Source organism: Elaeis guineensis, chromosome 2 (genome assembly GCF_000442705.2).
Source record: "Elaeis guineensis isolate ETL-2024a chromosome 2, EG11, whole genome shotgun sequence".
NCBI lineage: Eukaryota > Viridiplantae > Streptophyta > Magnoliopsida > Arecales > Arecaceae > Elaeis > Elaeis guineensis.
In genome coordinates, this window is record NC_025994.2 from 101,876,422 (window position 1) to 101,888,893 (window position 12,472).

Genomic DNA, 12,472 nt, shown 5'->3' on the forward strand with positions numbered 1-12,472 from the left:
ACGGTGTTTTTTTTTCTTTCCTCGTAGTATTTTTTTTCTTTTTCTTTCCTTCGAACCAGTCTCGAGCCCTCTTGAACCTTCTCGAGCGCTCACAGATGTTTGCCTCCTCCCTAATTTCCTCGACACTATCTTCTGTCGGTCTCCGTCGCCCCCTTCCTCCCCATTGTCACCAGCGTCTGCCCTCCCTTCTGATCTCCCTTAGGCACTTTCCTTCCCACAGATCTTCGAAAAAGAGAAAGAAATGAAAAGAAAAAAAAATTGAACAATCTATACAGAAAAAAAATTTTCTTTTTAAATTTTCCAACTTTTTTTATTTTTATTGATTTTTTTATATATTCTTTTGATTTTTTCTTGATTTTTTTCATTCTCAAAAATCTCAATTGGATGGGAGACTCTGGACTCTTCACCCTATTCTTCTCGACGCCACCTCTCGCCGATTTCCGTCATCGCCTTCCTCTCTATTGTCACCGGCATCGACCCTTTCTCCGATCTCCCTCAGATGACCAAGATAATATTTAAAAAAATATATATATATTCTACAAAAAATATTAATTTTTTTATTATTATATTTTATTAATTATTTTTTATCATCATTTGAGTAAAGCCCGCGCTATGCAAGGGTTACTCACTAGTTTTCTATTATTTGCATGTCAACTTGGAGGGGCGGTCAACAAAACAGGCATGATAATGAGCATTAGAAATGTTAGGATTGTTCAGATGTTTGAGAATGTTCGAAATAGTGGGATTTCAAATGGTTAAGGATAGAAAACTCCGACATTTCATATTCTGTTTGTATTTCCATATTTTTAAATCCATTGAAATGATTGTAGTCAGTATTCTGCTAAGTCAACTCGAAAACTCGGGGAGTGCAATTGACTTGGCCAAGTTTCGAGTTGAGTCAACGAGTTTTTGAAACCATGCCCTGATTCTGTATCAACTGAATACAACATATCCCATCAATCCATGCATCAAAGGAGGTGAAAATAAAAGATGCTTAAAAATTGAAATTATTAAAGATAAATCAATCAAAGAGGTAAGATAGCTAATGATACCACTATCACATTTCGAATGAATGATGTTTAAAAATTGAAAATATTAAAGATACATCAATCAAAGAGGTATTTTGACGTCATCAGTCATTAATCAAACTAAGACGACACACAATTGCAGCACTGCCGCACAGCATTGAAAGTGTGGCCCGCTCCGGGGGCAGATAGCACCTCAGTTTACCCCAAAAGAATATATTTGATAGCATTCATCTGTAGTGACCACTCCAGGTCACAAGTGCAATTAGAATGAAGGCATAGTGATACCCAAAATTGACAGCAAAATGCTCTCTTGCCGTCACAAGAGATTTATTTACAATTCAATCAAAGAGAGGAAATGGAAATGGAGTGTAATGAAATACGAATCTTAAAGAAGCCCAGGAAGTTGTGGTCTGCCCAGGCTGTCTATATAGATGGCTTAGCTTTCTCCCATCTTAAAGGCAACTGGAGTCCCGCCCAAAGATGAATCTTCTCGTCCAGTCGCCAATCACCATAACCCTTGTGCGCCAGCTGACTTGCTTACTAGATGCAGTAAGAAAAAAAAATATGACCATTAGTACCCACCACAAGACAAACCTTAGAAATAAGAAATAAGAAGCTAATTGCCTAGAGAATTTTGCACAGCATAAGAAATCATGAAGCATCGAAACAAGAGTGTTACCCAAAAAAAAAAAAAAAAAAAGGAAACAAGAGGGTCATATACCTTGCATATACAGAATACCAAAGCCCCTGGGCGCCGTGGCCTATAGAAATCCAGTCTCCAGGCAGCTGTGCAGCCGTTTGCCCTCCACCCAATGGGGCAAACTGACCAAGATGTTTGTACCTAATGGCAAAAATTAAAAAATAAACAAGCAAATAAATGAATATTAGTAAAAAGAATGCATATCATTACATTCAGAACTTCTTGCTCTATCAAGGCTTGGACTGCTCAATTCACAAATAGGCCCAAGAAATTCATTCTAGCAAGGTTCGTTGTCTCGATAACAGACTTCACACTACCATCCATCTTATTACAATATTGGTACACTCGGTACAGGGCCGACCAGCATACCAAGTATTGATACATCCCTTATAATGCATATCAGTTCAGTATTGGTATGGTACAACACTATTGATATGCACTGATATTGGTTGGTAATTCAACCTTACATTCTAGAGTCTACTAATTAAATTTTATCAACATCTCAGAGATTCATACTAAATAACAAGATAACAAAGTCCACTTGTAGATTTATTGTGTACATCAGATTCCACAATTTTTTCGGAACTATCAGAGACCTGTCGGACAACTAAACAAAATAGCCGGCCTCTTTAAGATAATACTCATGAGATTCCAGATGCTTCTTGCTCGCCAATCTTACACAATCTTAGTAAGACAGGAATACCATTTTAGGGCTGAATGTGGGTGGTATCTCCAGAGCCTTTATACTAGCATAGGGCATGTAGTTTCATTCTCATGGTCAAGGCTTCCTCACTAAATACATAAAGTTGATCGACCATGTGGTAACAAAAAAGAAATGCTACAGATCATACACCCTAGGGTTGGATGGTGATTTGAAGAGTGGGGGTAATTTAGGATAACTACCACGTATTATCACCACGGTGCTCCCAAATATGGTAATCTCATCACCTCCACACACATCACCCTTAATCTTGGGACAACCATCTTATACCCAACATCCCCTTAAGGAAGATGAAGCATTTTCCTTAAATAAAATATAGTTGTTATCTAGTGCCAGGTAATTGGAGAAGATGGAAAGCCTAAAATGGTGTTTGATGAAAAGTGATATGTGTCCATATGCTGCTCTGTTTCAATTAAAGTACGTAAAGCAACTATAAACACAAAAACCAGAAGCATAAAGATAATTGATAGCTACCGAAAGGGTTGAAACCGATGGCGACCCGTTCCTCTGATACGAAGAGGACCTTCAGGGTGTTCTTCACTTATGTTCATCTTGTTAAAGCATTGAGCAAGATAATAACCTTGTTGTGCAGCAACCTGCAACACCATGACATGGAAGAAAACATTGGAGAATCTTCCAGGGAATGTTTTCTTATAAATAAATCTCTTTCCTCCAGTTCCATGACCCACAACTGTCATGATAATTAAAAAAATTACCTGAGCTGTTGCAGGGAGCATTTTGACCTGTGAATCCACATAAGCAAGAGCTTTCTTAAAGTCTTCTAGGTCCAGTTCTTTAGATTCTTTGAGGGAATTGCTTTCCAAATCCCTCAGGAGATCTACAGAGTTCTTCATTTGTTTGCTCTTCATATAAAGTTCCACCTGAGGATACCTTTCACAGATGTCATCTAGAACATCTTTGATTTCTTTCGAAGTTAATTTTCCCGAATGGTCTTTGTCCACAATCCTAAATATTTCAGAGACATCTTCCTGAAAGCATTTTGAATGAAGTAGATATTAGTGAGCCAGAAATCATATTAATTCATAAACAAGGTACAGCACATGAGTTGATTCTAAGTAACAGTAGAACAATGGTCCACCTAAGTAATGATTTTAATTACTTCTGTGACATTTACACTATCACCATAGGAACCTACAGAGAGCCTCTTGATCTAGAAAGTATGCATACAGATGATTAAACACTTCAAACAATGACTTTGAACAAACAATCTAGTCCTTGTGGAGGTAACTAGGTGATGAATATGCATTATATTATAAGATTTCAATGGAGACATGGGTATTCTCAAGTTTATAATCATATACAAGCTAGTCCATGAATTGATTTTACACACCTCCCATACACTACAGTATTAAGCAAGGTTCGCCGTTTTAGTACTAGACCCCATATCAATAAAATCCTGTTTAATATTAGTATGCGGTTTGGTATGGTATGGTAATGTCGGTATGCTCCGAGATGGCGTACCGATACGAGACTAGTATGGTACGGTATGCTCCGTACCAGATGGTATAGGTGGTACAGTATACTATTAAGTGCAATGTAAAAAAAAAAAAAGCCTTGGACATAATGTACCTGTCATCCCAAATGACTTAAGATGTCAGACAATAGATTATCATGAGGTCAAAAGCACAGCAGCATGAATTCTGTTGTGAATGTTGATTAAATTAGGCAAGACAAGTATAGAAATACATGCATTGAAGTAAGCTCGCATAGAAGTAACCAAGTTGGAGTTGACAAAACCAATCAAATGGTTAAGACCTATGTATGAACATAATATATATTACCTAACTACACACCAACGATGAGAAAATAAGCTTCAGAGGAGAAGACTAGCAATATCATATATGTTTAAAAGTCAAGTAACAGAGGTTACAGAATGTTTCAATAAGCAAAGCATCATTGAGGACATGCTGGTAAACGCATCACTATGTAGTAAGGCAGAGTAATAAATTAGGACATCACAAGAAGCAGACAAGTATAGAATAAGAATCAGAGACAGCAAAAAGTAGATTGCTCTGTAAGACCATGCCTAATAAGACATCGAGGTTACAAGAAAGAAGATGGGCACAAAGACTTGAATGGACTTAGATAATCTGATGGACTGTGGACCTTTCAAGGATCATTGAAGATGACTCCTAACTTGAACAAAAAATTTCTAGCTATTCACGTATGCAATTCAGTAATTGCTGGGTTGTTCAGACTGCAGATTAACTCAAAGTTCAGACAAATTTCAAATAAGCTCAAACAGATGCTACAACAAACTGAGGGTCTGATGGCTTATCTACATCCTAGGACAGATAATTTTAGCAAAGGACAGCACAATACCGAGTTACCAAAATTTGGTTGCACTTACCATGACTTTTCTCTGGCTTACAGTGGCACAGTCACCAAGTGCATAAACCCCATCACAGTTATGAACTCTGAGCCATTCGTCAGTTGCCAATACACGCCTATTGCCCTAAAAATATAAAAACAATTTTGGTTTAGATAACAAAGGAGCACTATTTTTGAGTAAACATGTCAGCATATGCTGAACAAACCAAATTCACAAAAACTTCTGGAGCATGAGTCTGAACCAATTGACCTGACCGACTTGTTTCATGAAGTCCATCATGAGAGGACGGGTCCCAATACCAGTAGACCAAACAGCCATCCCATAGGGTACGTTTATTTCTCCAGTAGCTGCATTTGTCATAGTGATGGCTTCATCAGACACCTTAACAACCTTAAAATTTGTTTTCACTTCAATACCATCTCGCTGGAACTTCTCTTCAGCAAATTTAGTGATTCTTTTGTCAAACCTGTAAATTAATGCTTACAACATGTGAAGACAAATTCTGGATGCTAGACAAGGGGCTAGTTAAGAAAGAAGACAGAATTTGCAAACATGTTAAATAAATATAACTAAAGAATAATATATATATATATACATATATAGAATGAAAAGTGGATGAAGTAAGAAACTTCCCGCAATTTATTATAATAGTATTAAAAAAATTACAGTGATGTTTTACAAGAGAAGATATTACAGATAAAGTAGAAGATATATTTCCATACGCAATTCCTAATTATACGGCCTTAACAAAATTTATGCATGGTACCACTTGGGACTTTATCAACCAACATCACCAAACCCTTTTGGCATCAAAAAGGGGAATCGGCCATATATCAGAACTCAAAGTGGAGAAGGCCCCATGGAGGGATTCAGAGCTGATGTCAACCCCTCTAATATTCAGTGCCAAATTCCAGGCCAAGGCAGATTTAGGCAAGTGATATCAATCTGGGACTCCATGACTAACTGCAATTACTGACTGTGCCGTTATGTACCACATGCTCTTCATCAGGAAGCATTCAAGTGGAAGTAGATAAAAATTCAGTCACTATGTTTTTTCCCTAAAGATTCAGATCATTAGACAGAAAAGGCAAGATAGACCCTGTGATTGTGCTTTGACATTGGCTATACACAGCTATACAACTAGGCTAGAAGTGCTGAAGCAATTTCCAACAATATCTAAAAATAACACATCAGTTTCTATACCCAGGAAACACTGATTAAAGAATAGAAAGATGCATAAAAAAGAGATAACAACTCAAATAAAAGCAGATGTTGGAACCTTCTAGGGAAACTAAAATTGGCAAATCAAATCATTACTAGGCTATACATTTATTATGAAGAAAAATACTTCCACTTGCTAGCTTGATTATTAGTTACAAAGTCCCAGTGCAAAGTATTCTAGTCACATGTACAAGAGAATCAGATTATTCAGCAGAAAGCTGCAACCCGACCATTTCAAGGTTTAGCCATCAGCATTAGATATATCCAAATAGAGAACAACATGATGGAGATTCTTTTTTGACTGAACTTGATGGAGATTCATTTATAAGAAGCCAGCCCTCCGTCAGTGAGAGAGGAGTATCTTGAACTTTTGCCATAAAATACAGAAGTTGTTTTTCTTATAGTGAGTGTAGACAGCCATATCAAGATTGCACATATTTTCATGTAGTAATTACACTTATTGCAGTCAAGTTCATTTTGAAGAAATTAGAGCAGAATTGCATACTATCATTTATCTAGCTGTACTTAACATTGTAAATCATCTCAATGGCATCCTTAACTACTTTTCCATTCCTCAGATATTATAAACAGAAATTCTCAACCTTCCATTATAATGCCATTTATAATGCCATTTTAAAATGGAAATATAAAACAATCTTGATGAGTTCATTTTACGGAACTGGTGAAAACTAGAAATTAACAGCTTTCACGTATTTGATGAACAAAAGGAATCTATACTTTCAAATAATAACTACAAGAAAGAGGACCTGAAGACCACTAACTTAAACAAAAAAATGCAAGCATTTCAAAGAAAATGATGAAAGAAAAATATAACAAACATAACGAGAAATATGCATATCCAGTTTCATGGCTTCCCAGTGATATGATGAATAAAAAAAAAATGCAATAAAAGGTGTGGTTGTACCAAGTTCTCTCTTACATGCTTAAAATATGCTCGCCAGCCTCAATTACTGATATCTTCACCAAATCTTTACAGGTAGGATACAACTTCGACAAATCTTCAGAGACAAAGTCATGCAGCGCAGCAGCAAATTCCACGCCAGTTGGACCACCACCAACAATGATGAAGTGAAGATTTTTCCTTTTCTCTTCTTCACTAAGGTTCGGAAGACTGGCCTTTTCAAAACAATTCATCACACTCCGCCGAATTTTCTCGGCATCCTCTACTTCCTGCACAAGGATTTTTACCTTCATTAAAAATCTATTTGGGCTGAAGATGAATTTTACAATTCAGGAGGAGGGAAAATCACAAATGCAGCAGATGCTGCATAAAACAAGCGACAATGGCATATTTCTGGAAAAAACTATATGAGCTTTTTCTTAGAGTCTGGTCCACGTAGGAACCGGTCATTATGTTCTGAAAAACTATATAACGATGGCATAACATGGACTGCATAGAACATCTACAATCAGCTAACCACAAATCAGATGATGCTGTAAAGGACCGATGGGTATATTCCAATGAGAATTTGCACAAAATAAATTGGCAAGCGAGGATCCAATAACTTCCATCTTTCAGTGTGCTGAAGTCCATCTAATTCTGAAGTGCAAGTGTTATATTTGCTCATAGTAACAAACATTAACACGCTTGGCTATCATTTTGTGCAAAACATAGAGAACCACGTAGGAGTATTGTTTCTTTCTTTTCTTTCTCCTTTTGGAGACATAATATCAAATAGGAATTTTTATTTGCTGACAACAGGTAGAGATGCACCTTCAGAAAATGACAATGCTCCACCACACCAGGGGTGTTGAATGTATTCGGCCTAGCTCCAATTGCAAGGACCAAGTAGTCATAATCGACCGCAAATTCACCATTTCCACCCATGTTCATTCCACTATTAGATCGACAGTGAACTTTCTTGTTTACTGGATCAATGTTAAAACATTCAGCTTCCCAAAATTTAACTCCACCCTTCTGCAAAATAAATAATTGAACAGCTGGAATTAATTCATCAACTGAATGAAATTATTTCTTAAAAGAGAGAGGTGCAAAGTAAAAATAAGTATTGCAGCATAACAATATCTGTCACATCAACATCAACTTCAAGGTGTTTTCTTTTCTGCTTGAAATCAATAAAAGTATACTAATTTTTCACATAAGAAACACCTGGGTGCTTATGATAGAATCCAACACTCCTACCTTTTTGACAATATTGCGGATTGGCTCAATGATACTACGTGATTCCACTGTCCCACATGTGACGCTTGGCAGCAAAGGCGTAAAGGCAAAATAATTACGAGGTGATACCACCTGCACATCATACAAGGAGGTATCGAGATTTTTCAAGAAACTCATGCCAGCCCAGCCAGTTCCAAGGACTACCAACTTTTTCTTGCCAGATACTTCAGATGATTCAACAACATGGCCTGATTTTGCATCAGCATATGCCACAATACCTCCAGCACTGAAAGAGGGGAACAATAAGATGAAAAATGATGTAAGCGAGGATAAAGAACAGTTGAAATAACATACAAAATTATAAAGCTAATGAATATATCAGGATCGAGTAGGTTTTCTATTGAAAGACTAAAAATACTGAAATCAGTGACAATGATATAAATCTATATTATTTACTTCTAACAAAACAATTATAACAGAAAGAAATACTCAGATAGGGCTTTTAAGTATCTCTAGAATGCTGTCCAGGAATTTGAAAGAATAAAACTGGCATATGATAACCATTACATCGTCATTTCTCAGTGGGTAAAATATTAACTTTAAGATTCTAAACAACAGAATTTAAACTAACAAAAATGCTGATTTCCTTTCAGAATACATATGTCCTCTCTATCAGCTTTAAATCCAACAGAGGTTAGTTTAAAAGCATCTTTCATCCCATTGTTAAATTCATCTTTGAACCACACCAGCCTCATAATTCATTGTGCCTTATATGGAAATGGGAGACAATTAACTGCCGGATGCCTTTGCTTAAAATCCTAATCTGGAATATGATTATCTAACAATGAAGTTTACCCAACCGTGATCTGTGAGTCATTATTATAACTATTGCAGAAAGATACCCCTTATGAAAATCTGTAACAAGCAGCAAGAAAGAACACTAGAAAGTTATCTCATTGAGCGGAAAGGTAACTGTAATCGGATATCTAAATAAGACAGGGGATGGCTATTTTCTTGTCTCGTCTGAAGGGTGTAGTGACAGCAAGTTCTTCCATATTGATTAATTCTTCAAATATGAACTGCGTTAGTACTACCATTAAGTTTAGCCAGCTACAGATGCTATTTTCCCTTCTAGAATGTAAAAAGCTTCGCAGCACCACTCCACTCCCCAGTCACAGCACCTGTTTGTGATGATTGTTGGGATGGCACACGGGACCAGCCTACACCCATGTGACCCTGTGTGTGCCTCGGGTGCCGTGAGCGGAGAACAGAGTGGTGCTGGGAACAAGAACTCTTTTAGAATGTAACAGCTTCCTAACAAAATGGTCACTACGATATTCTCATCATAGTTCCCAATCTATGCTTCTGTGCAAAAGTTAGACGCTTGAGCAGAAAGATTATATTTAACATTAATACAAGAACTATATTTTTTTTTTTCCCTAACATAGTGCTACATGCCATAATGGACAATAATTACTACAAACCAACTTCAAAACATGGACTGCAAATTGTAAAAGACAAATTAACTCTTCATAGATATACATAATTGAAAGGTGTAATCTGCTAATAAGTCTTTGTCTAAGTCTGTACACATGGAAATTGCAATTTACTAGTTATAAGTAATGTTTTGTAGGAAATAAAAGCTCAGATATAACCTTCATCTGAGATGATGGAGGAGAGAATGGAAAGCTCTCGTAACCTGTCTTTGTTAGTTGATAATAGTGAAGCTATCTTGTGGTCAAACAAGTACGCGGCAGGTCAGCTATTGGGCTGGGCCTGGATGAGCAAATTCAGAATCCCCAATATAGGCCAGGAAGCCTGAAATTGTGCTCTGGAAAACATAGAACCCGGGCCTGCAGGGCAGCCCACTACCATCCTCGATATTTAATGGGAAGTTATACCCCTTCCTGATCATAAAGCATGGGAATATTGAGCGGGCTGAATCCATGGTTAGGTAATCATTTTACAAAGTAGTTGATTTCGATTTCATAAACTAAAGGCGATATCTGATACCACTCGAGAACCATGCTTTTTGCCTGAAAGAAGGATTCGCCTTCCTTCGCATGAACCCACCGTTGGATCATCCATTGTTCACTTTGAGATCTGTGCAGGCTGATGAATGATGAAGTCCAGAGCGCTTTGGGAGCTGCGCGGTGAATGATCTAACGGTGGATTCTTGTGCTGGAAGGTGAATCCTTCATGCGAAAGATGCAACCCGGATCCATCGTCAACTACTTGTTGGTCCACGTTTCCAATAAAAAAAATATATATAAAGAACAAAATCACAAGTTACTAGAATTTCTTTACAAATTTGTATTATTCGTGATCAGTAGCATGGCAACCATCACAAAATACTCCAAAAAGGCATCCTCTTCATCTACTTCCCAAAACCTTTGAAAAGACACCATAGCAACAGCTCCGCTTCGTGGCAAGTCGCGTTCTTTTTCATGGATCAATCATAAGACCGTACCCGCACCAACACGAATCCTTTCTTAACCATTCACAAAGCACTGAACCTAATCATAACACACGTTTGACTGACAAAAAGAAAACCATCCCCTATTCTTTACCACCTTATATAAGTCAAAACCTTTTTTTTTTTGTTTTTGAGAAATTATATATATCCATCACAAGTTCCACCAATCACAACAAAGAAAAAGTAGAAAAGAAAATAGGGGAAAAACCCGGGGTTCTGATACGTTCAAACAACGCAAGGAAACAATTTCAAGACATGCTGAAGAAATCCAGGTGCAAACGATCAAACAAGACACAAGAATTGACAAGAACCGACACATAAAGAAAAAAGCGGAAAAAACCCAACCAAATCGTGGAAAACTAAGAAGAAACGCAGAGCCGACATCTAGGGTTCAAGAAAATCTGATAAAGGAGACCAAACGTACCCGACGGCGAAGATAACGAGCAGCTTCGAGAATTTGGGACTCCGATGGAACGCCTGCGATGCCCGATCGAAGAAAGACACCGAGAGGCTCATCGTCCCTCCTCCTAGAAGAGATCTGACTCCAAGGAGAGAAAGAAAAGAGAAAAAAAGAAACGGAGCAAGAGAAGAGACGGAGAACCAAGAGGAGAAGGTAGGGCGATTTTAGTGCTATGAGGGCATTTATAGGGGCAGCCTCCGATTTTTTTTTTTTTTTGTTCCCTCCCCGCTCCATTTTGACTAGGTTTCTAATTAGAAGGCTTATAAATGCATCTATGTCCCTCGGAGGTGCACCCTGCACCCATCCCGTGTGCTAGCTGGTGCCAGGTTGTTGTTGAGACAGTAGGTCGAAGGGGCGTGAACGATTAGAGAACCCGCGGTGTGTATTTATCACCCAACTTTTCGGGGTTTCGATGTCAAAAGAATCCTACCAAGCTGTGGAGAACGTGGAGAACGTGGAGGTTTCCATGAGGGGCGAGTTTTAAATAGGACACGGAGTTTTTGTACCGACACGGAGTTTCACCCACCAGATAGATGGGTCATGGGTCCCGCAGATGGTACATTGATGTGAGATGGGTTAGTGATGGGGAATTGTAAGTGGGTGTATGGAGGACAGATCGCTTTCTCCGCGTTTTCTGGAAGGGGAGGGTGGTCGGAGAGGGTTGACGTTGGAGGCGGCGGCGTCGAGAAAATGGGCCCCGGAGGGGTAGTGTCTACCAAAAAAAAATGAGGGAGGAAGGGAATATGCGATCACTTCAATTCTTCCTTGGTTGATTCTTTGACTCCGCGATTATTGGAGTCATTACCCCTGCACTGAACCAAAAATGTGGCGTGTCCTCTCTTTTTCTATTATTATTATTATTATTATTTTAAAAAAAATATAAAAAATTAAATATTGATCAAAGAAAAAAAATTCCTTTGCCCTCTAACAATTTTTTTCTAAAAGACAATTTTCATAGTTAACAAATTCCTAAAATAATTACTAACTTTCTAGAGTAACTTTAAATTTTTTTTTTTTTTGAATAGCCAATAATTTTTGTCTAAAAACTTAAGAAGAGTTCCACTCAGAATCAAAATTATTTCAATTTTTTCTTTTTATGTGAGTAAAATTGGTTAACGACTTTCTAAAATATTCTTTTTTCTTGTACATAGATAATAAATGATTAATAATTTTTTCTAAAATAATCAAGAAGAGTCCCACTCCAATTCAAATTCTCCCTAACCAATTTTCTCAATAAGTTGTTTGCAAGATTAACATTAGCTAATTAAGGATATTTGCTATTTTTTATGTTGCATTGAACAATTCCTCTAAAGATATCAACAAATTTCATGCATAGAAGAAGCGAGTGAGATAAAAATACGGCTCACATG

At 37.5% G+C, this 12,472-nt stretch overlaps 1 protein-coding gene across 1 annotated transcript; it reads right to left on the reverse strand.

Moving 5' to 3' along the window:
- Positions 1-1,225: 1,225 nt before the first annotated feature.
- LOC105032252 (external alternative NAD(P)H-ubiquinone oxidoreductase B3, mitochondrial) lies at positions 1,226-11,324 on the reverse strand. Its single transcript, XM_010906643.4, has 10 exons — positions 11,067-11,324; positions 8,188-8,452; positions 7,759-7,962; positions 6,964-7,214; positions 5,052-5,268; positions 4,821-4,925; positions 3,166-3,438; positions 2,924-3,045; positions 1,750-1,869; positions 1,226-1,568 (listed from the first exon to the last, which is right to left on the reverse strand). The coding sequence occupies exons 1-10, from the start codon at positions 11,156-11,158 to the stop codon at positions 1,481-1,483; spliced, it is 1,737 nt and encodes a 578-aa protein (XP_010904945.1). The 5' UTR covers positions 11,159-11,324; the 3' UTR covers positions 1,226-1,480.
- Positions 11,325-12,472: the final 1,148 nt, after the last annotated feature.